Source organism: Rana temporaria, chromosome 5, assembly GCF_905171775.1.
Source record: "Rana temporaria chromosome 5, aRanTem1.1, whole genome shotgun sequence".
NCBI lineage: Eukaryota > Metazoa > Chordata > Amphibia > Anura > Ranidae > Rana > Rana temporaria.
The window spans coordinates 26,347,053-26,374,878 of record NC_053493.1 but is presented as its reverse complement, the minus strand read 5'-3'; the positions used below and the strand labels follow the sequence as shown (position 1 = coordinate 26,374,878).

Here is a 27,826-nt window from a genome sequence, read left to right as displayed (position 1 = left end):
AAAAGGCAAATGTGAAAATCTGCAAAAGTTTATTAGGGAAAGAAAAAATGTGAAGCAAATAAAACCTAATTGGAAAGTGTAACAGAATGGCCCGTGACACCCAGAGACTTTTGAAGGATGGGGGGTACTCCTGTGCCAACGTCACTAATGACTCTTGGGTCTAGGGTCATCCTGTGCCCCTTTTGGGCATAGGATGGCTGAGAAATGATAATTCATGTTTTGCAGGATATCTTGGAATATTACAAGTTGTTAAAGTCTGACTCCAAATGGAGTGTTTTCATTCAATGGGGGGGGGGGGGACACATGCTTTTGAGGTGTTAATTGCGCCTGCTCCTAGACATTCCATTGTGTGATGCGAATACGGTTTTGTGTCCATTGTGCTAATTAGGTCTGCTCCTTTCAATATGTATGCTAATAACACTGTTTTGTGTGAAAAGTATAAGATGTGGAATGTGACTTTTCAAGCTGTATGCGGAGACAGGCTGTCTGGATAATGACTAATAATTAACTCAACTGAATGTCATTGTCTAAGAGAAGGTGTATTGAAGCCCCCCATTGTGTGATGTGTGGGTGGAGTGTGTCTTTGTCCCTGTGATTAACTGTAACATGCTTGTACTGTATATAAGAAAGCTAAAATACCATTAAAAGCATTCATACATTTTGGAACCAGTAACAGAACTGTGTGGAAGTCTCGTTATTCTGGGAAATGGGATGGATCGTGTCTGATGTCTGTTGGATTGTTGGATAAGCTGTCGTGGGGCGATGGAATGGAAGATCGTAAACGCTGGTGACCGTTACAGAAAGTACGGTGTATGTAGGAAGTGCATAATAAGTTATTATTGCAATTAGGTTCTGCGAAACTCGAGTTATTTGAAGATAGCAAGTCAACAAATGAGGATCTTGGATGTAATGTCAGCAGCCCTGACAGACTCAGGTGTCACTCAAGTGGCACCATGTAGTATTCACCTTTGATCCTCCCCCAGCAGCTACATAATGATTTTATAGATTAAAAAAACTCTGCAAGTAAGCATTAAAAATACTTGAGTTTTTTTGAATTTTTTTTTTAAGGTGGTAATAGGGTCTCTTTAATCTTCCCCTACTTAAACCCCCTCAGCATAACCCTTAATGTGTCCTGCACCATTTAGCCTAACACCTAAAGGGGACCTGCAACACCCATCCCAGCACCAGATGAAACTACTAGGACCTGGAGTGCCTGCATGTACCTATACTCACAATTACAACCAGTGGCAGCCCGCGGGTGGTCCAGCTGGTGGTCAGTGCCGCGTGTGGTCCGGCATGTTTGCCGCCCCCTCAAAAGGAAAACCCACCAGCTGCCACCGATTACAACCCCCATTCCCAAAAGAATTGAGACGCTGTGTAAAATCTATATAAGCATCCAAAAATGCAATGTAAAGCTCTATCATGCAAAGAAAGAAGCCATATCTGAACATGATCCAGAAACGCTGCCGTCTTCTCTGGGCCAAAGATCATTTAAAATGGTCTGCTGCAAAGTGGAAAACTGTTCTGTGGTCAGAGGAATCAAAATTTCAGCAACTATGGGCACCGTGTCCTCCAGATAAAAGAGAAGGACCTTAAGGCCGTGTACACACGATCAGTCCATCCGATGAGAACGGTCCGAAGGACCGTTGTCATAGGTTAAGCGATGAAGCTGACTGATGGTCTGATAGGTTAATAACCGATCGGGTCAGAACGCGGTGACGTAAAACACAACGACGTGCTGAAAAAAACGAAGTTCAATGCTTCCAAGCATGCGTCGACTTGATTCTGAGCATGCGTGGATTTTTAACTGATGCTTTTGCATACTAACCGGTTAGGCGTCCATCGATTCAATTTTAAAGCAAGTTCTAAATTTTTGGACCGAAGGTTAACTGACCGATGGGGCCCACACACGATCGGTTTGGACCGATGAAAAGGTCCTACAGTCCATTTTCATCGGTTTTGACCGACCGTGTGTACGCGGCCTTAGGCTTGTTATCAGTGATCAGTTCAAAAGAATGCATCTCTGATGGTATTGGGGTGCATTAGTGTGTAGGGAACGGGCAGCTTTACATCTGGAAAGGCACATCAATGATGAAACATATACACTATATACACTATTATTATCAAAAGTATTGTGACACCTGCCTTTACATGCACATGAACTTTAATGGCATCCCAGTCTTAGTCCGTAGGGTTCAATATTGAGTTGGCCCGCCCTTTGCAGCTATAACAGCTTCAACTCTTCTGGGAAGGCCGTCCACAAGGTTTAAGTGTGTATCTATGGGAATGTTTGACTGTTCTTTGACTTCACAAATGTGCTTCTGAGTCACTGAAGTTGGACGAGAAGGCCTGGCTCACAGTCTCCACTCTAATTAATCTCAAAGGTGTTCTATGAGGTTGAGGTCAGGACTCTGTGCAGGCCAATCAAGTACAGAGAGTTGGTAAAAGAGGGGGTACTAAACATGGCCCTGTCCCCAAATTTTTTTTGAAAGTGTTGCTGACATCAATTTCAAAATGACCTTATTTTTTACTTAAAATAGTATATTTTCTCAGTTTAAACATTAGATATAAGCATAACTTATGTCCCTGGTTCTTGGGGCGTGTAATTGTAAGCTCCTCCGGTTGCCTGCTCTCGAGTCCGGCCATCAGTTTACTAACTGTAACCCATACTTGCTGTGTGCAGTCTGTACCCAGATCCAACACATGATCCTCCTCGGGGTATAGAACTCACCACTGTCTTCAAATAGGAACCTTTCATCCGCTTTCAGGTCTAACAAGTCATCCAAGCTGCCTAAAAGAATGGAATACCACATTAACAATACAAATACAATGGTACATAAAAGAACCCTAGAATATAAAAATACCCATCAAACGCCTCTGTATTACCATCAAATGTAGGCATGCTCCCTTTGTTGAAATCAGTCTTCTCTGTGATATATATATAAAAAAATAAAAAAAAACATGCAAAAGTAAAAAAAAAAATGAAAATGGTAATGAATAATGATATAAAACCAAAGAAAAACATTGATGGAGACTGAAGTGGAGTAAGTTAAATGAATTCAAAGGCTGAAGGTTTAGAATGCAGGAAGGTAAAAAACTATGTGCAGCCCCCCCCCCCTCAAATACTTACCTCTGCCTGATCTCCATCCAGCGTCTTGCACGAGAGCACCAGCTCTCCAGGCTCTCTCGTTCCTCATTGGCTCAGAGACAGCAGCGGGAGCCTTTGACTCCCACTGTTGTCAATCAAAGCCAGTAACGAGGGAGCGACAGGCTCCTCCCACTACAGGCTGCTTGCAGAAAACTACAGGAGGGGGCGGAGACAAGACAAGTCACCCTGCACAAGGGGAGAGAGCAGCAGGGAGCGGTCTTTATTACAGTAAAATTCCTGCACAGTTTAAAACGTATCCCTGGATTACTGCACAGATCTGGAAGAAATACACAAAACACACCAAGAATTCAAGTACTCGCATGCCTCACGATATTTCTGTAGCGCCCTGCTCCTGTTGAGTAAGCGCTATTCGTAAATTTAGTTATCCGAGCTGTAGTTTAGCTCAGAATTTTATGGCAAATTATGGGTTTCTGTTCCAGTTCAGCTGCGTTGCACATCCTCCACCTGACTGTGGGTGTCGCTGTCACCGGGAGTCAAGGTTGGAAGTGCAATGGGTACCTCTTGCCCAGAAACCTCTTGCCTTTTTTCTGAAGAAAGAAAGGGGAGAATTTTGCAAATCACTTCGTAGCCGTGTAGGCTGTGGGCGAAGCCAAGAAAGTAAGAAAAATCCTGCGAGCTACGTGTCTGAAGGAACAAGGGGGAGCAGTTCCCACCTACTTGCCGCGTGAGACGCCGCGTGTGTCCAACACTCAGAGAGAATCGGAACACCACCATGTCTTCAGTTCTGTCGATGCAGTCTACTATGGGGCCCAGGATGTTTCCTGTGAGTACCGCTACAAAATGTCATGCTGCCGGGGGACTGTGCTGACGAACACTGACATTCGCTTGAAGCCACATGGGCGGTTTGTACTGTACACTGGATTGGAGATGTGGAAGCATTGGGTATGCTGTGCAACAGGTGCGAAGGACTGGCTATTCACCCCCGTCCATTTGTTCGGTATCTATGGTGCGGGGAGTACCTGTTTGCTGTGGAGCAACCCACCATGCCGCCTCGTGCCTACAGAGTGGACTGGGCCAGGGGCAACGTAACAGAGGAAGTTGCTACCTTTAGTCCAATGGTTAGGCCTATGCCCGCCGCATCTGCTGTCGTGAGTGTTCCCGAGGAGGATGTCGCTGTTACGGCTATGGAAGAGTCATCAGCGGACATCGCCACTGGTGTTACCTCAACTGTATCTACCTCCGCTACACCTGCTCCCACTGCACCTGTCCAAAAGGAAGGTGGGATACGTGAAGGCCTCCCGCGGCAGTGGTCGAGGCCTACCCCAAGGACTACCCGAACCGGACCCAAAGAGAAGTCCACGACAGGAACAGGTGAGAGATCCAAGAGGAATATGTTTGGGACTGTGTGTAACTATCTGCCGGCGGAGGAGCTGGGGGATTCGGAGATAGAGTCCCTGTCATATGTCTCTGGGAATGAGGATTTATTTGAGACTATGAGCCGTTATGGGCAAACAGCGATGATGTTGCCTCTGCCTTTACTTTCTCTGATTTTACAGCTATGGACTCTGGGAAGACATCACCCAGTGTGGAACTCCCAATTGCTACTGATTAAATCCTGGCCGGCGGTACCAGTTTGCTGGGTTTAGGGCAGCTGTCTGTAAATACTATGGTGTACAAGTCTACAAATCCTTGTGTACCTCCTGGACTTGGAAGTATCAGGTCCCTGCCAAGGCTTGCCCGATCACAAAGGTTACTTAATAAGCGGGTAGCCACAGATCATGCAAGAAATTGAGTCTCGCAGAGAGCAATGGTACAGCGAGGCTGTTTGGGACTATTTATCCATGCCAAAACCATTCCAGAAGACATGGATGAACGTATGAACGCTTCAAGGGGTGCCTGTTACACTGGAGCTATGGTAGGCATATCCACGCTGACAAAGTGGTCATTTGCCGACCAGGGAAGGACAATGTTGTCTACTTCATTACTACTCTACTACTAACCAGCAGCTCCTACAGGGGTAGTGCTACATTTCAATATTAACTTATCCTGGAGATCAGTTCCAAAAATAACAAGATAGAAGTAGAGAAACTGGTAAATCGAGGTCATTCAGCAAATTTATTTGGAATCACTTTTTTAATCACTTAAATAAAAGGAATGCAGATTTGTCCGATCCCCCCCAAAAAAACCCCAAAAAAACAAACACAAGAAACAAACAAAAAATAAAAAAAAAAAGCATCCCATGAACCCCAATTGACTTGGTACGTGAGTCAACCAGTTCTCCGTAGATAGGAAATTTGCACAATATTCTAGCAAACTCCGAACTTCACAATTCACTGAGCAAGGTCAAACTCATAACATTTTCCAGATTCTCACAGAGTGATTCACTTATTCTTGTGGGGGTGTCAAAGTATTTATGGACCTGTATTTTTGTGCCAGCCTTTCCTCCAATAAGTACGTACTACAATGTTCAAGACAACGGTCACAAATCTATCTGATGACTGATGTCCCTTCCTCACCATGGAGCTCAAACCAAGTAACTGGAACTCTTATTTACCTGGAGACATGGCCAAAGAATCCTGATCCTCGTTATCCTGCTGCTGGTCATCCAGTGAGATCAGTCTGTGCAAAGGATTAAAAGAAAAAGTTTTAGTTGTTATAGTGGCATAAGGCGTAGCGTTGCAATATCTCTCTCACATAGCCATGAATTGCCCAGAATCCTCTGGGACCCCATGGCCCCCATAGGGTTTCCCCCATCTTTTTCCCAATCTTTGACTTACTAGATCCTTTTTTAAATGTAGGGCCCCCTCCTTAAGCTGGAGTGTAGCTAAAGTTAGTGTTGTCTTTAGCTAAACTGTAGCCAGCCTGAACTTTTACATTCTCTGTGATCGTTGGCTTTCCCCTAAGCTTGGGATATTGATTATTTGTGCCTGCTGCTGTTGATTTTTTTTTCCAGTAGTTAGTGTGAGAAGTAACAATGTTTGAGAGATGAATACTTATCCACCCCGGCCAAACATGGAAGGTTTTAGTACAGTGATGTGAGCTGCGGAGAGAAGATAAATATTTGGCACATATAAATGTAGAAGTCGTGCTGCGCTGTGCATAAATAGGTGATGAAGTGCAAATGTGCTCACGTGACAGGTACACTTGAAAGGCAATAAATGAATGGTCAGACAGGCATATCAAAAACGAGTCGCGAACTCATCCAATATCACTTCCGGTGCCCTGCGTTCCCAAAAAACGCAGGGCACCGGAAGTGATATTGGACGAGTTTGCGACTCGTTTTTGATATGCCTGTCTGATACTTCACATTGTGAGTACCTGTTTTTATTATTGCTGCTGATTCCAATAAATGTTTTAAATACTACACTATCAGGCATCCCTCTTTACATCCCCCCATGCCCCAATGTGAGGCTATCAGATACACCAGGGACACTTAACCACTTAAGGACCAAGCCTGTTTTTCAGATTTGGCGTTTACAAGATTAAAACCTTTTGTTTTTTGCTAGAAAATTACTTAAAACCCCCAGACATTATATATTTTTTTTCCAACACCCTAGGGAATACAATGGCGGTCATTGCAATACTTTTTGTCACACCGTATTTGCGCAGCGGTCTTACAAGCGCACTTTTTTGGGAAAAAATTCACTTTTTTGTATTAAAAAATAAGACAACAGTAAATTTAGGGCTCTTTCACACGGAGCGGATCCGTAATTGATCCGCCCCGTGTGTGTCCGTCGGCTCAGCGGGGATCCAAAGTAAATCCCCGCTGAGCTGTCGGCGGACAGGGCGGTCCCCGCACACTGTGCAGAGACCGCCCTGTCTTTCCTCCGCTCTCCCTTATGGGGAATCGGATGAATACGGACCGTGTGTCCGTATTCATCCGATCCGTTCCGCCAGACGGAAGAAAAATAGGGGTTTCTTCCGTCTGAAAAAGCGGAACTTTGCGGACGCGGATCGTTGCGGACGTTAGCGGATGCATCACCCGCTAACGTCTGCAATCCCATAGGGATACATTACAAGTCCGTAAACAGACTTGTAATAAACGGTCCATTCGTCCGCACGTGTGAAAGGACCCTTAGTCCAATTTTTTAATATATTGTAAAAAATAATGTTACGCCGAGTAAAATGATACCCAACATGTCATGCATCAAAATTGCGCCCGCTCGTGGAATGGCGTTAAACTTTTACCCTTAAAAATCTCCATAGGCGACGTTTAAAGGTCGTCTATAGGTTGCATCTTTTGAGCTACAGTGGAGGTCTAAGGCTAGAATTATTGCTCTCGCTCTAAAAAAAAAAAAAAAAATGGATCACTTTTATTCCTATTACAAGGAATGTAAACATCCCTTGTAATATAAAAAAGCATGACAGGTCCTCTTAAATATGAGATCTGGGGCCAAAAAGACCTCAGATCTCATATTTAGACTAAAATGCAAAAAACAAACAAAAAAAATATTGCTTTAAGAAGCGTTTTGACGTCACTTCCGCCCTGCTATGCTATGGGGACGGGTGGGGGCCATCTTGCCCTCACTCGTGTCCCAGCCGAGCAGGGGAGAGGACCCAATCGCCTCCGCCTCTACCGACGGTTTCGGTAAGCGGCGGAGGGCGCAGTGGAGCGGCGGGAGGGGTGATCTGTAAAAGGCACTGAAGGTTCTAGTTACGCCTCTGCTAAAGATCATTATAAAAGAATCAGGACCTCCATCCTCCTGCTGGTGATCCCTCTAGTGATAATTAAAGCCCTATATAAAGGAATCGAGACCTCCTGGTGCTGGTGGTTTCGGTTTCTCTAGTGATTAATAAAGATTTCTCTAGAACCTCCTTCTGAGGGGATGTTTGACGTTGGAGGGAAACTCTGCTAGTAGAAGCGACTTTCTTTGCATGTGTCTCATACAGCTTTCTAAATCCCTATTCTGTGCTCAGCATTCAGATACTTACTGACTGTCGTCCTGTTTATCGGGAGGATTTTCCTTGGCTTTCGACTTTTTCTTACTTTGGTAACATGGCTTGTTAAAGGGATCCTGTAAACTCTGGAAGAGATAGACTTTTTATAATTACACAGCTAATAAAAAAAAAAAAAAAAGAAGACATAAGCTCATTGAGTTCAACCACATTTGAAAAGGCAATCTATCGCTTTTAAGGATGAGCCGAACACCCCCCGGTTCGGTTCGCACCAGAACTTGCAAACAGGCAAAAAATTCGGACGAACACCATTAATGTCTATGGGACACGAACATGAAACAATTTTAAGGGCTTATATGCAAGTTATTGCCATAAAAAGGTGTTTGGGGACCCGGGTCCTGGCCCAGGGGACATGTATCAATGCAACAAAAAGTTCAAACGTTTTTTTCGGGAGCAGCGATTTTATAATGCCTAAAGTAAAAAAAAAATATTAACTATTGCTTTAAATATCGTGCCTGGGGGTGTCTATAGTATGCCTGTAAAGTGGCGCAGTTTTCCTATGTTTAAAACAATACCACAGCAAAATTACATTTCTAAAGAAAAAAAAAAAAGTACTTTAAAACTGATCGTGGCTGCAATGAATTGACGGGTCTCGGGAATATGGATAAAACTCATTGAAAAAAACGGCATGGGTCCATTACTAGGCCCTTTGGGTCTGGTATGAATATTAAGGGGAACCCGAAACAAAAAACAAAATAAAAACAATTGCGTAGGGCCCCCCCCCCCAAAATCCATACCAGAGTGTCCCCCCTCCTGAACCGTATCAGGCCACATGCCCTCAACATGGGGGGGGGGGGGGAGTGCTTTGGAGATGCCTAAATTGCAAGGGCCTCAGACAAGGGCCTGATCCCCACAACCCTTGCCCGGTGGTTGTGGGGGTCTGTGGGTGGGGGGCTTATTGGAATCTGGAAGCCCCTTTTAACAAGGGTACCCCCAGATTCCGCCCCCCCTATGTGAAATGGTAAGGGGTACATTGTACCCCTACCAATTCACAAAAAAAAAAAGTGTCAAAAATAGTAAAAAAGACAGGAGACACTTTGGGAGAAGTTCTGTATTAAAAAATAAAAAAAATTAAATGTCTCGCGATGTAGATCCATCTCACGTCGCCCAACGAGACAAAGAAAGAAAGAAAAACAAAAACAAAACAGCTCCGCCTCTATGGGAGGCTTCCGCCAAGTGACAGTTCTTCTCGCTTTGACAGATGTTATATAGCTGAGGGCGGGGCCACCCGGTAACGTGAACGGGTGACCCCACCCCCTCTGACACCACGTGACGTCAGAGAAAGGCGGGGCCACACGTTAACGTCACAAGGTGGCCCCGCCCTCAGCTATAGAACAGCTTTTATTGGGAAGAAGCGTCAATCAGTGGGAGCCTCCCATGGAGGCGGGCTGTTGCTGTTTTTTTTTTAAAAGAAAGGACAATACTGAACTACAGTATGGAATTGTGTTTGGGTTGTTGGTCAGGCAGCCAAATGTGTTGGCCTTATATGACCTCTTGTTGTGGGAAACAAAAATTTACTAAACATATACTGGTGCTCTCCACATTCCTTAGATATTTTGGCAACCATGAAAGAGGTTGTGGAGTATTAGGTGGTTAGGTGATAGGCTTAAAACAGACTCTGTCACCATGTCCCAGATGGGCAAGATGAAAGGTTTTTCAATCGGACAACTTGAGCAAAGCGTGAACTGATAGATACATAAATTGCGCACAAAGACTTCCAAAAGAGATACAACTGAAGATACAATCAACAACGTGTTGCACTTTTGCCGCGTACACACGATCGGAAATTCCGACAAGAAAAGTGCGATGTGAGCTATTTTTCGGAAATTCCAACCGTGTGTAGGCTCCATCTGACTTTTTCTGTCGGAATTTCCACCAACAAAAGATTGAGAGCAGGTTCTCTATTTTTCAGACGGAAAAAGTTTTGGAAAAATTGGAAAATCCGCTCGTCTGTACGCAAAAAACAAGCATGCTCAGAATCAAGCAGAAGAGCTGAACTGCCTATTGAACTTCATTGATTTCGGCTCATCGTACGTTTTCTGCGTTTTTGATGGTCGGAATTTCCATCAAGATTTGTGTGACCGTGTGTATGTAACACAAGTTTGAGCCAACATTCCGTCAAAAAAAATCCACGGTTTTCTTGTCGGAATTTCCGATCGTGTGTACGCGGCATTTGTGTGTCATCTTCACTGTTTTCAGTTCTCAGAACAATTTGAAGATGTAGAGAAGGAGCTCCAGTTTCCGGGCTTGGCTGGGAAAAAAAAAAAAAAACCTGTTTATCAGTCAGCTTTCAGTCGTGACTACAAAAATAACCTGAAACCAAACAAGAGATGGCTCCTGGAAACGGTTTTAATAGTAAACAATATTTCTTTCCCTCGTGCTTTTAGATGAACGCCCACACGGGCTGGTAATTAATGGAGCTGGAAACTGCCAATACCTCCTCGCGTAGGTTTTTTGTCACACATTTTATTAATGAACATATTTTAACAACTGAACAAATAGTCTCAAAATATAACTCATCGCCCGAAAGTACTCCGATGGGAAAATAACTTATGACTCGCTTTTCTTTAATAAAATATATCTTTATTAAAGTGTGACTTCAGCCAAAACCTGTTTTTTTCCCCATTGTCAATAGAATGGGAGTCAGAACTTCTGTTGAGTTTTTATTGCTGTCCCCGTTGAAGAAATGTACCCTTGCCCCTTGCCTCCTATCTGGATGGTACAGGACAATAAACTGGGGAACAGGTGTCACCGGAATAGAAGACTTCTTTCCTATTTCTTCTAAATATCTGTAATTTTTTCTGGCTCTGTCTCCATTGGAGAGATATTCTACCACTTCCTTTCCTGGCGACACCTTGTCACTAGGAGAGAAAGTGAAAGTCACTCAAATGAAAACGAAAACAGCAATAATATCCTAAATATAGGATAAGAGATAAAAGCCATGTATACAAGTCCAGAATTATATTTTACGTAAAGGCCAAATCTGGGAATTTTGAAAACTCTCCCTTGCAGTGGGGCTTCACTCTTGCTGCAAGGGTTGACTGCGCCCATGCTGCAACCACGATGCAAGGGCTGACAGAAACCACAATGCAAGGGTTGACTGCGCCCATGCTGCAAGGGCTGGCCTCAACCACGATGCAAGGGCTGGCCTCAACCACGATGCAAGGGCTGGCCTCAACCACGATGCAAGGGCTGGCCTCAACCACGATGCAAGGGCTGGCCTCAACCACGATGCAAGGGCTGGCCTCAACCACGATGCAAGGGCTGGCCTCAACCACGATGCAAGGGCTGGCCTCAACCACGATGCAAGGGCTGGCCTCAACCACGATGCAAGGGCTGGCCTCAACCACGATGCAAGGGCTGGCCTCAACCACGATGCAAGGGCTGGCCGCAACCACGATGCAAGGGCTGGCCGCAACCACGATGCAAGGGCTGGCCGCAACCACGATGCAAGGGCTGGCCGCAACCACGATGCAAGGGCTGGCCGCAACCACGATGCAAGGGCTGGCCGCAACCACGATGCAAGGGCTGGCCGCAACCACGATGCAAGGGCTGGCCGCAACCACGATGCAAGGGCTGGCCGCAACCACGATGCAAGGGCTGGCCGCAACCACGATGCAAGGGCTGGCCGCAACCACGATGCAAGGGCTGGCCGCAACCACGATGCAAGGGCTGGCCTCAACCACGATGCAAGGGCTGGCCTCAACCACGATGCAAGGGCTGGCCTCAACCACGATGCAAGGGCTGGCCGCAACCACCCACGATGCAAGGGCTGGCCGCAACCACCCACGATGCAAGGGCTGACCGCAACCACCCACGATGCAAGGAGAGGAGAAGCACCTTTACTTACCCGATTTTCCGCTCTCCTGACAGATGGTGTTCCCCCATGCTTTGGCGATGCACTGTGCTTCAGTGTCCTCATGCCTAATGCAGAGCAATGGATCAGGCAATGGTCTTGATGACATCAAGACCGTAGACTGTTGGAGCATAGGGGGGGAAATACAGTGGAGTCTGGTCTCGCAGTGTAGAGGAGCGGAGGTTCAAGCAAGTAAATTTTTTCTAAGTCATCTAAACCTAAATATGCAATTATCGGGCGCAACCCCCAATGCAAAGGATAATTTTCACATTTTTTTACAGTTGGGCTTTAAAATCACCAAGGAAAATCCAACACGCTTTAGGGGTCGTGTCCCTCTTCTTGAGGACTTGGGTTCAAAAGAATAACATTTAGAAAAAACAAACAAAGGCTTCCAATAGGATGGTCAACAATACAATGCCGGTCCTTCTGATATTATTGCCCGGTCCAGATTTAATTCTTAAAAGCCCATTCAGCCATGATGAAGTGGGAATTTTACAACCCTTGAATAGCATTGGATTTTTCTTTGCAACCTTAAATAAAACATCATGCTGGACCTTTATACTTGGAGTAATGCCTCTATCCTTTATGGTCTTATCTTTTATGGTATTCCATCATCAGAAGTCCTATAACCAAAAGGGTTTGCAGTCAACTCCAATATAAAAACGCAAAGCCTTTTAAATACACAGATTAATCCAGGGCTCCTCATTGCCTGAAGAATTATTGAGCAATAAAACCATGACAGATGATCTTAACTGTTCTCTCCCCATCCAAATGAAAAAAAGTCACAGGAAAACTTTTCGGCGGGGATAAAGACCAAAGCACATCTTAGCCGAGTGAGAAAGGGTTAAAAAACTTCTGGCAATGTTTTTTTATTGCTGCTCTTGCTTTCCTTTATGGACAACCTTTCTCTCCATTTCTTATATGGGTGTCATAGGGACAGGAAGTTTAGAAAAATCTCCCTGATAGGGACACCGACCAAAATAAAAAACCTGAAAAAATATACATTTAGGCCCCTTTCAGACGTCCGTTCCACCAGTCCGTTCATTACAAGTCCGTTAACGGACTTATAATGAATCCCTATGGGATCGCGTCCGTTAGCAGATGGAGCATCCGCTAGCGTCCGTGTCCGTCGGGATCCGGTTTTCGGACGGAAGAAAACCCTATTTTTCTTCCGTCCGGCAGAACGGAACTGATGCAGACGGACAGGCGGTCCGTCTGCATCCGGTTCCCCATAGGGGACAGCGGAGCTGAGACAGGGCGGTCCCTGCACTGTGTGCGGGGACCGCCCTATCCGCCGACAGCTCAGCGGGGATCCCCGCTGAGCCGACGGAGCGGACAAAGGAAACTGAAGGGACGTGTGAAAGAGCCCTTTCCCCACTCGACCCAAAAAAGCAAAAACATTTTGTTTAAAAAAAAAATATATATATAATAATAATATTATTATTATTATTATTATTATTAATAATAATAATAATAATAATAATAATAATAATAATAAAAAGGCTGAGTATTTCCTTTCTAGAGAAGAGTTTTTCAACCTTTTTGTGGTAAAGGCATCCTTTATGCCGCGTACACACAATCGATTTTCGGCATTAAAAAAAACGACGTTTTAAAAATGTCATTTAAAATCATTGTTTTTCGGCTTCTGACGTTTTTCGGGTTGTAAAAAATGATCGTGTGTGGGCTAAAACGACATTTTAAACCCGCGCATGCCTAGAAGCGAGTTATGAGACGGGAGCGCTCGTTCAGGTAAAACTACAATTCATAATGGAGTAAGCACATTCATCACGCTGTAACAGACAAAAAAGCACAAATCGTCTTTTACTAACAGCTAAAAGCAGCCCAAAGGCAAATATAACTTCCCCTTCAGAGTGCCGTTGTACGTGTTGTACGTCACCGCGCTTTGTTCATCATTTTTTAAAAACGATGGTGTGTAGGCAACATCGTTTTTAATGATGAAGTTGGAAAAACATCGTTTTTTGGACATGCTGAAAAATTTAGTTTTTTTTCCATGCCGAAAAACGACCGTGTGTACGCCACATCAGAATTGTACACAATACTGGGGCACACCAGTCTGAGGGCTCGTTCACACAAGGCGGTGCGTCCGAACCTAAACGCTTTTTTGCGTGTTCTGTTTTTTTAGAAAGCTGCTCTATGCCCCTTTAATATGCAAACAAGGTGCTGCCATGATTTTTAAACTGAGCCCCACCAAAATGCATGGTACTACGGTACCATGCATTTAAGTGGGTCCAAGCAAACATGCAATTGGTGGATGTACGGGGGTGCCATTAAGAATTAATGGGACCCATGTGCAACTGCAAAAGGCAACGCATTTTGATGTGGTGTGGGAAAACGCGCAATTTCACACATTTTACCGCACCTAGTGTGAAAAAGCCCTAAATGTATTTTTATAAAGGCAGAGATAAGTGGTCGGTAGGTTGTAAATCCACTCCTCCTGCTAGCATGACAACCCCCCCCCCAAAAAAATCCCGCTGTCTAGCACCAATCCACCCTCTTAGCACAAACCGCCCCTCCTGACACAAAGCCCCCCCCCCATTCATAAATCCCCCCTTTGCCCTTGCTGTAGCAAAATGACACAAAGCCCAAAATAGTCCGACTATAAAAGAGTTATGGTGTTAAGTTTTGTGTACAGAGAGAGCATATCCTGTTTCTCCTCCGGGCTCTTTCTAGGTTATCTGTACTTTTGCCGGCAAAACTGAAAGCTGCACCTGACCTGCCCCTAGCAACCGATGACGTCACCTGTTGGTAGGACGCCGGCGGGTGGCTTAGACAGCTTTCACTATTGCTGGCAAAATACAGATAACAGAGGAGGAGACAGCCTAGAGGAGGAACGGATATATTCTACCTCCTCTCTGTACACAGAACTTAACACAGTAACCCTTTCATGGTCAGGGAATGTTCAGGCCTTTTTGTCATTTTGCGGCGGCACCCCTGTGGACCCTGTGGCTCCCCAGGGTGCCGCGACACCCCGCTTAAAAAAACCTGTTTTAAAGCACAGATGTCCCAACAGAAATTAAGCATTGGAAGAGAATGCTTAGCTTACCTTTATTGTAGTGAATTCGTATGGCTGATAGCCCTTGAAGCTTTCATGAATTGCTGCCATTGTGTGAGATGTTTTCTCCCAAAAATGAAGCAAAGTTGTCTAATGGAAAAAAAAAAAAAAAAAAAAAGGGAAATAAAATATGGGTCGTTAAAATATGGGTCGTTAAGTATTGTCAAGAACAGCTCAATTCACTAAGCTTCAATGCATGCGTTCTTTGCCATAGTGGCCATTACTTTTTGTTCTCATTAAGAGCAATTCCCGTAGCTAACACACAAGGAAAAGTTTCCTGTTGCTCTTAGCTCCTATATGTAGTACTACCCCATAGGGGCCGCTGGTAATGACTGCTTCTTCCCTAAAAGTAAAGAGGCTGCCCACAGGGCCGGATTCCAGACAAGGCCAACAAGGCCAGGTCTCGGGGTGGCAGTGGGTGCAGGGGCGGCACTGCAGCTGAGAGGAGAGGACACTTTCATTTCCGGAGTCCCCCCCGTCATGTCACGGATGGTGAGAGGAGAGAAAACAGAGGGAAGAGGAGGCCATCTCAATGTAATTTTCGGCAGCAGCACCCCCCAATGATCAATGTCATTTTTGGCAGCAACATCCCCCCCGGTTCTCAATGTCATATTCGGCAGCAGCACCCCCCAATGATCAATGTCATTTTTGGCAGCAACATCCCCCCCGGTTCTCAATGTCATATTCGGCAGCAGCACCCCCCCTGCTTCCCAGTGTCCTGCCAAAAAAGTCCCCCGTGTACTGCGCAGGCGGGGGCGGCATTGAAGGAGGGAGTAAATCGGGGCCTGGCTGCCCACCATGGCAAGCACCGGTCCAGTAACACAGTCCAGGGGATGACTTTTTAGTTTTTTATTGCTTGAAGAAACTTTAACAGGAGAGGGAGGACACTCCAAAATCGATCAATAGAAATAATGGGAGGACAAACTTCTCACTAATCTTGAAAAATTGGATGAGGGGATCGGGTAACAAACCCTGGGACTTTAAACGGTGTCAAAGTATAAATGGATCAAAGAGTAATAATGTAGATAAAAATATAATTTATTGGAGAATACAATATATCAAAAAATTGAAACATAACAATGATGATCCTTGTAGTCATATAGCGGCTTGGATGGAACAAGCAACGCCCAGACCTGTTAGAAAGTGCCCGACATGTTTCGCTACAAGCTTCATCAGGAGCATATAAACAGGGAAGGCTACAAGGGGTAAACAAAAAACAGCATAAATATTTATACATTTGAATCATTGGCGTGTCAGCAATATTACAGTGACAAGCAATAAGAAAGTTTGAACAATAGATAGTGATGATCAATCATAAAGGTTAAGGGGGAAGAACAGTTGGATAATGTCAAATATTCATGAATAATACATAGATCACAAAAAACATATATGAATAAAGGTGATCAAGAACAGACTTACCACGCAAGATCAAAGATCATCAAATAGTAAAAGAATATTAAAACTACGCATACAGAGCCATAGTTCATAGCCACATTTTGCCTGTAGACATAGAGCCACACTGGAACCAGTCCATACAGGGATTGTCAAAAAATTGCTGCAGTACAAAAGAGAGGATATATAGAATTAGATATATGTAAGGTATATAGGGTGTAAACAGCATGTATATCCATAAACTTACAGACACACATATGCATACACACACGGAAAAATCTATGCAAGGACCCTGTGCTTGCAGGGTCCTGCGTGAAAATAGTAATGATGTATAAAAATATATATATATGTATTTAAAAAGGATTTTTCCCAAAAATACCTATTGAGGTTGATAGGTTGATAGGGTCCGGTAATGAAACTGGCAACAATATATAGATGAATCCAGCACAAAAATGGTTAAACAACCATTGGTCATTAGCAGGAAGAGATCCCCAATGTAGACTGGTAATATAAAGAAAAAATATATATACATAGAGGCAAGTTTTAGAAAAAAGGATCAATCAATAGTAATCATCAAAATATATAATTTAAATGGTATTCTAATAAAAAGGGTCCACAGGTATGTGTTGCACATCTCTTGCTGCTTTCCATCTTATGGACCCTTTTTATTAGATTACTATTGATTGATCCTTTTTTATAAAACTTACCTCTATGTATATATATTTTTTCTTTATATTACCAGTCTTCTACATTGGGGATCTCTTCCTGCTAATGACCAATGGTTGTTTAACCATTTTTGTGCTGGATTCATCTATATATTGTTGCCAGTTTCATTACCGGACCCTATCAACCTATCAACCTCAATAGGTATTTTTGGGAAAAATCCTTTTTAAATACATATATATATATTTTTATACATCATTACTATTTTCACGCAGGACCCTGCAAGCACAGGGTCCTTGCATAGATTTTTCCGTGTGTGTATGCATATGTGTGTCTAAGTTTATGGATATACATGCTGTTTACACCCTATATACCTTACATATATCTAATTCTATATATCCTCTCTTTTGTACTGCAGCAATTTTTTGACAATCCCTGTATGGACTGGTTCCAGTGTGGCTCTATGTCTACAGGCAAAATGTGGCTATGAACTATGGCTCTGTATGCGTAGTTTTAATATTCTTTAACTATTTGATGATCTTTGATCTTGCGTGGTAAGTCTGTTCTTGATCACCTTTATTCATATATGTTTTTTGTGATCTATGTATTATTCATGAATATTTGACATTATCCAACTGTTCTTCCCCCTTAACCTTTATGATTGATCATCACTATCTATTGTTCAAACTTTCTTATTGCTTGTCACTGTAATATTGCTGACACGCCAATGATTCAAATGTATAAATATTTATGCTGTTTTTTGTTTACCCCTTGTAGCCTTCCCTGTTTATATGCTCCTGATGAAGCTTGTAGCGAAACATGTCGGGCACTTTCTAACAGGTCTGGGCGTTGCTTGTTCCATCCAAGCCGCTATATGACTACAAGGATCATCATTGTTATGTTTCAATTTTTTGATATATTGTATTCTCCAATAAATTATATTTTTATCTACATTATTACTCTTTGATCCATTTATACTTTGACACCGTTTAAAGTTCCAGGGTTTGTTACCCGATCCCCTCATCCAATTTTTCTTTATTTGTTACGGGATGTGGTGTCTCCTGATTTGACTCTCTATGCCTCATTCATTTATTTGTTCTCACTAATCTTCTTACAGCAGCCTTTCCTGGAGGTGACAGGGAAAGTATATTAAGGACTATGAGAGCAGTCCCAGTCCACGTAATAACCTCTGGCACTTAGATCTCTTCTAGCACAAGTCCACAGCAAGGTCTTTAGTCAAAATGTCTTTTGGGCGGTCTGCCACCCAGTCTCCACTGGTAGATCCATTAGCAGTCTTCCCTGGGCCCTCAGCCCAGAGACCCAGACCCCAATTCTTATTTCAGAAACTCTCTCCTATGGGAATTAGCCCCCCAAGGGGACTTAACATTTCAATAAGGATGAGGAGGAGGAGGAGGAGGAGGAGGAGGAGGAGGAGGAGGAGAAGGAGGATGAGGAGGATGAGGAGGATGAGGAGGATGAGGAGGATTTCATCTGATATTCTCATCATGTGTACTAGGCTTAGCTCCAATCATGTGTACTAGGCTTAGCTCCAAACTGGTAAACTGCAGTAATGTTTACAGCGTCGCCCATGGAGATTTTTAAGTGCCGTAGCTTGGCACCATTCCACGAGTGTGTGCAATTTTAAGGTATGACATGTTAGATATTTATTTACTTGGCATAATGTCATCTTTTTACCACTTCATTACTGGGCACTTAAACCCCCTTCCTGCCCAGACCAATTTTCAGTGCTGACACATTTTGAATGACAATTGCGCAGTCATACAACACTGTACCCAAATTATATTTTTATCATTTTTTCCCCACAAATAGAGCTTTCTTTTGGTGGTATTTGATCATCTCTGGGATTTTTATTTTTTGCGCTATAAACATAAAAATTGAAAAAAAAAAAATTGAAAAAAAAAAAAAAAAACACAATATTTTTTACTTTTTGTTATAATAATATCCCATTTTACCTCAGATTAGGCCAATACGTATTTTAATTTTTTTTTTTTTAACAAAAATATCGCAATAAGCGTTTATTGATTGGTTTGTGCAAAAGTTATAGTGCCTACAAAATAGGTGATAGATTTATGATTTTTTTTTTATTTTTAATTTTTTTACTAGTAATGGCGGCGATCTGTGTTTTTTTTGTCAGGCCTGCGATATTGCGGCAGACATATCGGACACTTTTGACACTATTTTGGGACCATTCACATTTATACAGCGATCAGTGCTAAAAAAATGCATTGATTACTGTGTTAATGTGACTGGCAGGGAAGGGGTTAACACTAGGGGGTGAGGAAGGGGTTAAATGTATTCCCTGGGTGTGTTCTAACTGTGTGTGGAGGGGGACTGACTGGGGGACGTGACCGATGCTGTGTGCCTATGTACAAGGGACACAGATCGGTCTCCTCTCCCTGACAGGACATGGAGCTCTGTGTTTACACACAGAGCTCCACGTCCCTGCTGATCGCAGGTACCTGGCGGACATCGGGGCCGCCAGGCACACGCATCGGCATCTCAGCAATGCGCCGAGCACAGTTTTTCCCCGATGCGCGCCCCCAGCGGCGCGCGCGGGGAATGCAAATAAAAGGACGTCCAGGGACGCCCACCCGGCAGTCGAGAGCCGCGCTGTGGACATTTTTCGTCTACAGCGTGGGTTTTTTAAGTGGTTAAATAAAAAAAAAATAAAAAAAATCGGAGGAAGGTATTATTTTATTTCTTTTTTTATTCATTAAAGTTTATTTTTTACCCAAAAAATTGCGTTTGAAGAACAACCGCTCAAAAACCGTGCAACATAAAAAAAAAAAAATTCCAACGACCGTCAATTTTATTCACTAAGGAGATTGCTAAAATTATAATATATAATAATATGTTTGGGGGTTCCAAGTCATTTTCTAGCAACAAATACTGATTTTTTTTACAAAGAGTGCCAGAAAAAGACCTGGGCCCGGATTCAGATAGATTCGTCTATCTATCTGCGGGCGTAACGAATCGCAGATACATTACGCCGCCGTAATTTAGGGCGCAAGTTCCGTATTCAGAAAGGACTTGCGCCCTTCGTTACGGCGGCGTAAGATATGTTGTGCGGCGTAAGCCCGCCTAATTCAAATGGGGATGATGTGGGCGTGTTTTATTTAAATCAATGGTGACCCCGCGTATTTGACGTATTTTACGAACGGCGCATGCGCCGTTCGTGAAAAAAACCCATTGCGCATGCTCAAAATTACGCCGCAAGTCGTCATTGCTTTAGACGTGAGCGTAACTTACGTACAGCCATATTCGCGAACGACTTACGCAAACGACGTAACATTTTCAAAACTCGACGCGGGAACGACGTCCATACTTAACATTAGCTACGCCTCATATAGCAGGGGTAACTTTACGCCGAAAAAAGCCTAACGTAAACGACGTAAAAAAATGCGCCGGCCGGATGTACGTTTCGGAATCGACGTAAGTACCTAATTAGCATATTCCTCACGTAACTATACGGAAGCGCCACCTAGCGGCCAGCGTAAATATGCAGCCTAAGATACGATGATGTAAGACACTTACGCCGGTCGGATCTTAGGGAAATCTATGCGTAACTGATTCTCTGAATCAGGCGCATAGATACGACGGCCCGCACTCGGAGATACGCCTTCGTATCTCGTATATGAATCTGGCCCAATGTCTTCAAGTGGTTATTTCAGGTACCTATATTGCGCCACAATTTACACAGCACTTTACGTATACACAATGGCCCAGATTCTCGTAGGGCGGCGTAAATATAAGCGGGCGTAGAGTATCGTAGTTACGCTACGCCGCCGCAACTTAGAGAGGCAAGTGCTGTATTCACAAAGCACTTGCGTCTAAAGTTACGGCGGCGTAGCGTAAATGTGCCGGCGTAAGCTCGCCTAAATCAAATGAGGAACAGGGGGGCGTGTTTTATGTAAACTAATCATGACCCCACGTAAATGACGCTTTTTTTTTTAACGGCGCATGCGCGCGCATGCTCAGTATCACGTCAAATTTTCAAATTAAATTACGCCAGCTCAATGCCTAGTCGACGTGAACGTAACTTACGTCCAGCCCCATTCACGGACGACTTACGCAAACGACGTAAAACACGACGCTGTTCGTACGTTTTCAACGTCCATACCCAACATGACTTACCCCTGCTTTATGAGGGGTAACTTTACGCCGGCGTATGTCTTACGTAAACGACGTATCTTGCTATGCCGGGCGCACGTACGTTCGTAAATCGGCGTGTCTAGCTAATTTGCATATTTGACACGGAAATCTACGGAAGCGCCACCTAGCGGCCAGCGTAAATATGCAACTAAGATACGACGGCGTAAGAGACTTACGCCGCTCGTATCTTAGCCGACTTTATGCGTAACTGATTCTAAGAATCAGCCGCATAGATACAACGACTCCCATTCGGACTTACGACGGCGTACATGGCGCTACGCCGTCGTAAGTCGTTTGAGAATCTGGGCCTATATCTTTAAAAGTATTGGGACGCCTGCATTTACACGCACATGAACTTTAATGGCACAACACAAAACAGATTATAGCGCACACATGCAAAAATTACATTTATCCTGCAAGGCTAGTTAAAAACACCTGAACATATTCAAAAATACGGGGGTTTGGTCACACTATATGGTAATATAGTGCTAAGCCCACTTACTGCGACAAAGTACCCCGAATTAGTGGGTCCTAACCTGTTAATAGAATGAAAGAACCTGGGTCTCAACCATGGGAGATAAACTCCTCTATATGATCGGTTTTGTACTGTCTTTGGTTTTATAGCAGCACCATCTTAGATGTATAGCATTCTTAGGGTGTCCCCCCGTCCCCCCCCCCCCAAGTATGTTTTTGAACTTTAATGGCATCCCAGTCTTAGTCCGTAGGGTTCAATATTGAGTTGGCCCACCCTTTGCAGCTATAACAGCTTCAACTCTTCTGGGAAGGCTGTCCACAAGGTTTAGGAGTGTGTCTATGGGAATGTTTGACCATTCTTCCAGAAGCGCATTTGTGAGGTCAGGCACTGATGTTGGACAAGAAGGCCTGGCTCACAGTCTCCGCTCTAATTTATCCCAAAGATGTTCCATCGGTTTGAGGTCAGGACTCTGTGCAGACCAGTCAAGTTCCCCCACCCCAAACTCGCTCATCCATGTCTTTATGGACCTTGCTTTGTGCACTGGTGTGCAGTCATGTTGGAGCAGGAAGGGGCAGGGCTGGACTGGGACAAAAATGTGGCCCTGGACTTCACCCAGACCGGCCCAAGGCACAACATATCAGGGCACGGTACAGAGCTCAGCACACCAGGGCACAACACGTTTAGGGCACATCACATCAGGGCCCATCATAGCACATCAGGGCACACCACATTGAGGCACAGCACATCAGGGCACATTATGGTGCACATCGTTTACCAGCCAGCATGCAGAGTAGCGCAGGAAGTGTGTGTAATATGTTCTCTCTCCTGTCACGGCACTCACTCGGGCTCCCCGGCGGCCCCTCCTCTCTTCTCGTCCATCCCAGATGATGTCACAAGCAAATGGGGTTGGACGAGAAGAGAGGAGGGGCCGCCGGGGAGCAGCGTGTGTGCCGTGACAGGAGAGAGAACATATTACACACACTTCCTGCGCTACTCTGCAGGCTCGCTAAATCTCGATCTACTCGTCAGGCACCAGCTGTCGGCGATTGACGGGTAGATCGCCGCGGACCTGCGACCGGCCCACTGAGCCATAGGCCCACCGGGAATCTCCCAGTAGTCCCGATGGCCAGTCCATGCCTGGGAAGGGGTTATCCCCAAACTGTTCCCACAAAGTTGGGAGCATGAAATTGTCCAAAATGTCTTGGTATGCTGACGCCTTAAGAGTTCCCTTCACTGGAACTAAGGGGCCAAGCTCAACCCCTGAAAAACAACCCCACACCATAATCCCCCCTCCACCAAATGATTTGGACCACTGCACAAAGCAAGGTCCATAAAGACATGGATGAGTGAGTTTGGGGTGGAGGAACTTGACTGGCCTGCACAGAGTCCCGACCTCAACCCCTGTCCAACATCACTGCCTGACTTCACAAATGCTCTTCTGGAAGAATGGTCAAACATTCCCATAGACACTCCTAAACCTTGTGGACGGCCTTCCCAGAAGAGTTGAAGCTGTTATAGCTGCAAAGGGTGGGCCAACTCAATATTGAGCCCTACGGACTAAGACTGGGATGCCAACTCAAAGTTCATGTGCGTGTAAAGGCAGGTGTCCCAATACTTTTGCCAATACAGTGTATATTATACATTCCCATCAGTCCCTGCCCTCAAGGAGCTTACAATCTAAGGTCCCTGACTCCCATTCATACATACACTGTGGTGGATTAGGGAAAAAATTCCTATTTGATAAGTTGAGCTTATTCTTTTATTAGAACCATTAAATGTTTCTCGGTTTATATTCTTTTAATTTCTTTTTATATTTTCATATTTCTTTTTATATATGCATATGTATGTATGAGAATGATCAATACTGCTTATTTTCCTTGATAAGTTTTGTCAGACATGTTTTTAAAGTATATTTCAACTTGGATGGACATACAGAGGGAGCTATTAAAATCAAAAAGCAGCTCCATCCCCCTCACTCACTCCGTGTCCCCCCCACTCCTGCCATTCCTCCTTGTGATGTACTCCAAAAGAGCAGAAATTAACTTTTAAGAGGAAGTTAACCCATCCCCCATTGCATTCCTAAATGAACTGTGAGCCTGTGTGACTTTTTGGAAGAAAACTGTTTGTAGAGCTGAAATGAACTTGTGAGGAGAAACCACCCTTCTATATGAACTGACCAATGACAGACACACAGGGGGCGTGTAATAAGAGACTGAATGGGAGTAATCCGTGGGTGTTTCTGTTTAATGTGAACTAATCAAATGCATTTTTGTGATGTATTTTTTTTAAATAAAACTGAAGTGAGGAGGGCTTGCTCTTCCTGTTTGGGATTGAAGCCGAGAGAGGTGAGATGTGGAATTTATTTTGTCTGTAAATTGCACTGTTTCACCATAGTAATTTGAATCAAACGGTAGAATGGGTAACCCTGAGATTGTCAGGAAATTAATTAATGAGTCTCTATCAACACATATTAGGGCCAATTTAGACAGGAGACAATTTACCTTTCCAGTATATGAAATGATATTTATTTTACTTATAAACAGAAAGGTATTTAAACTAATTTACTAATGACTTGAGAATCTTCACCGGATGGCAGTAAAAGCCCAACAGGGGCTCGAATCCCTCACCACTAAACTAATAAAAGTTCTGTCACGACATTACACAATGGTTTGGTTCGGGTTGATTTTACAAAACACATGGAAATAGAAGGTCTGTACCTGGTATGAAGCCAAGACATGGGATAGCAGGTTACATCTGCTGGCACGTAGGAGGTCCACCTTCTCGCACACATCTGTTTTCAGTCTATCGAAAGTAGATTTGGTGTGACGGACCTGAGCCTGGACCTGAGGGAGGAAGAAGAAATCCTTGTAAGTCTTGGAATGTCCCGTCATGCAGCTCTAGATCTGCACGGTAATGCTGGATTTTGCACCAAAACATTGCGTTCCCTTTTTTAAAATGGACCGCCGGCCTTCCCATCAGTCTTGCACAAATTGCACCGATTCCTCTCCCGTACTGAAATGGCTTACTCTGATTTCACCGCACACTGTGAGCTTCTCACAATGTGCATTAAAAGTTGCAGCAAGTCACACAGAGCTCCGCCTCATTTCCAGCATCCTCTAGCCTTTCCTCCCCATTAATTGTCCCGCCCCTTTCAATCATTGGATTTTTGTTCTTTCACCCATAGAGGCTCCGCATCTCATGATAGTATCACCCAGACCAATGTGTATGCAAATAAAGCCTACGTCGGAAAGCCCACTCCTCCAGATTGACATCACCCTTAACCACTTCCCGCCCGTCCTATAGCAGATTGAAGGCCAGGAAGTGGTTCTGTTAGCCTGACTGGGTGTCATATGACGTCCAGCAGAACAACATGCCGGCGCACGCACAGCACGGCGATCTCAAGTTTGGCGTGTCAATCTGACACGCCGCATCGTCAGAGGCTTCTTACCACGTGATCAGCTGTGACCAATCATAGCTGATTATCGCGTGAACCAGGAAGTGTCGGTAAACGGCATTTCTCGGTTCGCACTGACAGGGAGAGCCGATCGGCGGGTCTCCCTGTCAGAGGGGGGGGGGGGGGGGGTCCTGTGCACATTGATTATCATGACAGCCCCCATAAGATGTGCCAATCAGCTGCTAAAAAGTGCCCATAAGCTGCCAGTCAGTGCCCCATAAAAAAACATCTGACAGTGCTAATTAGTGCCCACCACAGTGCCAGTCAGTGCTCATCACAGTGCCAGTGCCCAGCAGTAGAACCTGTTAGTAACTCATCAGTGCTGCCCATCAGTACCACCTGTCAGCGCTTAGTGCCACCTGTCAGCGCCCATCACAGCCGCTTGTCAGCGACCATCAGTGCCGCCTGTCAGCGACCATCAGTGCCGCCTGTCAGCGACCATCAGTGCCGCCTGTCAGCGACCATCAGTGCCGCCTGTCAGCGACCATCAGTGCTGCATATCAGTGCCGCCCATCAGTGCCCATCAATTCTACATATCAGTGCATCCTCCTCAGTGCCCATTAGTGCCACCTTATCAGTGCCAACTCATCAGTTCTCATCAGTGAAGGAGAGAACTAAATTTTATAACCGAAAATGAAGAAAAATATTTCTTTTTTAGTTTGTTCAGCAAAAAATAAAAACCGCAGAGGTGATCAAATACCACCAAAAGAATGCTCTATTTGTAGGAACAAAATGATAAAAATTTAGTTTGGGTGCAGTGTTGCATGACTGCGCAATTGTCATTCAAAGTGCGACAGCGCTGAAAATTGTCCTGGCCTGATATTGAAGTGGTTAAAAGGCATTCTAGTATTTGCATAACTCCTCCTAAAAAGCCAGCCCACTGCTTACATCAGGGTAAAGGGTCACTAAACCCAGGACTCTGCACTCACTATATCTCGTCTCCTACAGTACACAGAACATGGAAATGCAGTTATTTTAGTAAATATAAACTGCTAAATACATTTTCTCATCAGCAGTATATAGCAGTCTTGTGACTTCTATCAGTGTCTGGTTAAAGCTTGTAGGAGCCGTTTTCATTCTCCTCTGACTGTCCTATGAGGCTGCAGGTCCCCTGACCCTCTGTCTGGACAGTGCTGACTGGCCCTGTTATGATCACATGCACCCTCCCAAGAAAAAAAAACAAAAAACCTTAGGTTCCACAGTGAGAATAACAAACATGCTTTACTGCATATACAGACTGATTTTACGGTTATGGGTTTAGTAACACTAATGCCCTGTACACACGATTGGTTTGCCTGATGGACTATTTTCATTGGACAAACCGATCGTGTGTGGGCCCCATCGGTTTGTTTTTCCCCAAAAATAACAAAAAACGATCGTCTGTGTGGAAGTCCATCGGTCAAAAATCCACGCATGCTCCGAATCAAGTCGACGCATGCTCGGAAGCACTGAACTTCATTTTTCTCAGCACGTCGTAGTGTTTTACATCACCGCGTTTTGGCGCGGTCAGATTTTTGACAGATGGTGTGTAGGCAAGACTGATGAAAGTCAGCTTAGTCGGATATCCGGCCAAAAAATCCATAGGATTAGATTCCATCAGATATCCGATCGTGTGTACAGGGCTTAAGACTATTGGGCCAGATTCACGTAGGTGAGCGGCGGCGTAACGTATCGTAGATACGTTACACCGCCGCAAGTTTTCATCGCAAGTGCCTGATTCACCAAGCACTTGCGATGAAAACCTACGCCGGCGGCCTCCGGCGCAAGGCGGGCCAATTCAAATGGGCGTGACATTTAAATTAGGCGCACTCACGCGCCAGGCCTACTGCGCATTCTCAGTGTCGCAATTCCCGTCGTGCTTTGCGCGCCGTGACGTAAATTTTTCGAACGGTGACGCGCGTAGCGTAATTCCGTATTCCCGGACGGCTTACGCAAACGACGTTCATTTTTAAATTTCGACGCGGGAACGACTGCCATACTTTATACAGCAATACGATTGCTGTGTAAAGTTAGGGCAGGTAAAATAACGACTAACTTTGCGACGGGAAACTAGACTAGCGCCGACGTAGCAAACGCGAAAATCCGTCGTGGATCGCCGTAACTACCAATTTGCATACCCGACGCTGGTTTACGACGCAAACTCCCCCCAGCGGCGGCCGCGGTATTGCATCCTAAGATCCGACAGTGTAAAACAATTACACCTGTCGGATGTTAGGGATATCTATGCGTAACTGATTCTATGAATCAGTCGCATAGATACTCTGAGAGATACGACGGTGTATCTGAGATACTCCGTCGTATCTCAGCTGTGAATCTGGCCCATTGTTTCAAACAAAGCATGTCCCTGGCCTCTAGGGGAAATGACAGGACAGTACCTGCCACATGCACCCCCCAACCAGGTATAATCTAGCACTGGAATGGAACCCACAGCCAGGAGAGAGCTGGAAGCAAGTTACGTACAGTGCAGAGTTAGAACACCCAGGCCAAAAAAGCAACATAAAAAAAATAAAAAATATAAAGTGAGGTCAGTTCCAGAAAAAGAAATAAAAAAAAATAAAAATAAAAAAAGGTAGTGGAAGAAGCTGCATTTTTCTGGACCGCAATAAAACGTATCAAAAATGCAACGGAATGCACTGGAACGCATCAGACTAGAGCTGCACGATTCTGGTCAAAAT

The 27,826-nt window shown here is 44.5% G+C and overlaps 1 protein-coding gene and 1 non-coding gene across 4 annotated transcripts in view; both read right to left on the bottom strand.

Annotated features, from left to right (window-relative positions):
- The window catches only part of ICA1 (islet cell autoantigen 1), a 115,137-nt gene that overhangs the window by 13,531 nt on the left and 73,780 nt on the right, over positions 1-27,826 (bottom strand). For 2 of the 3 annotated variants that reach the window (XM_040352275.1, XM_040352274.1), the window contains exons 7-12: positions 24,415-24,540; positions 14,986-15,084; positions 8,042-8,133; positions 5,664-5,728; positions 2,887-2,928; positions 2,732-2,791 (exon numbers count right to left, since the gene is read on the bottom strand). In XM_040352275.1, coding sequence (XP_040208209.1) covers positions 2,732-2,791; positions 2,887-2,928; positions 5,664-5,728; positions 8,042-8,133; positions 14,986-15,084; positions 24,415-24,540 — 484 coding nt within the window. The remainder of the gene's footprint in view (positions 1-2,731; positions 2,792-2,886; positions 2,929-5,663; positions 5,729-8,041; positions 8,134-14,985; positions 15,085-24,414; positions 24,541-27,826) is intronic. The other variant, XM_040352276.1, reaches the window with a different exon arrangement.
- LOC120942120 lies at positions 27,488-27,618 on the bottom strand. Its single transcript, XR_005749914.1, has one exon. It is a non-coding gene; the product is annotated as a small nucleolar RNA SNORA54 (small nucleolar RNA).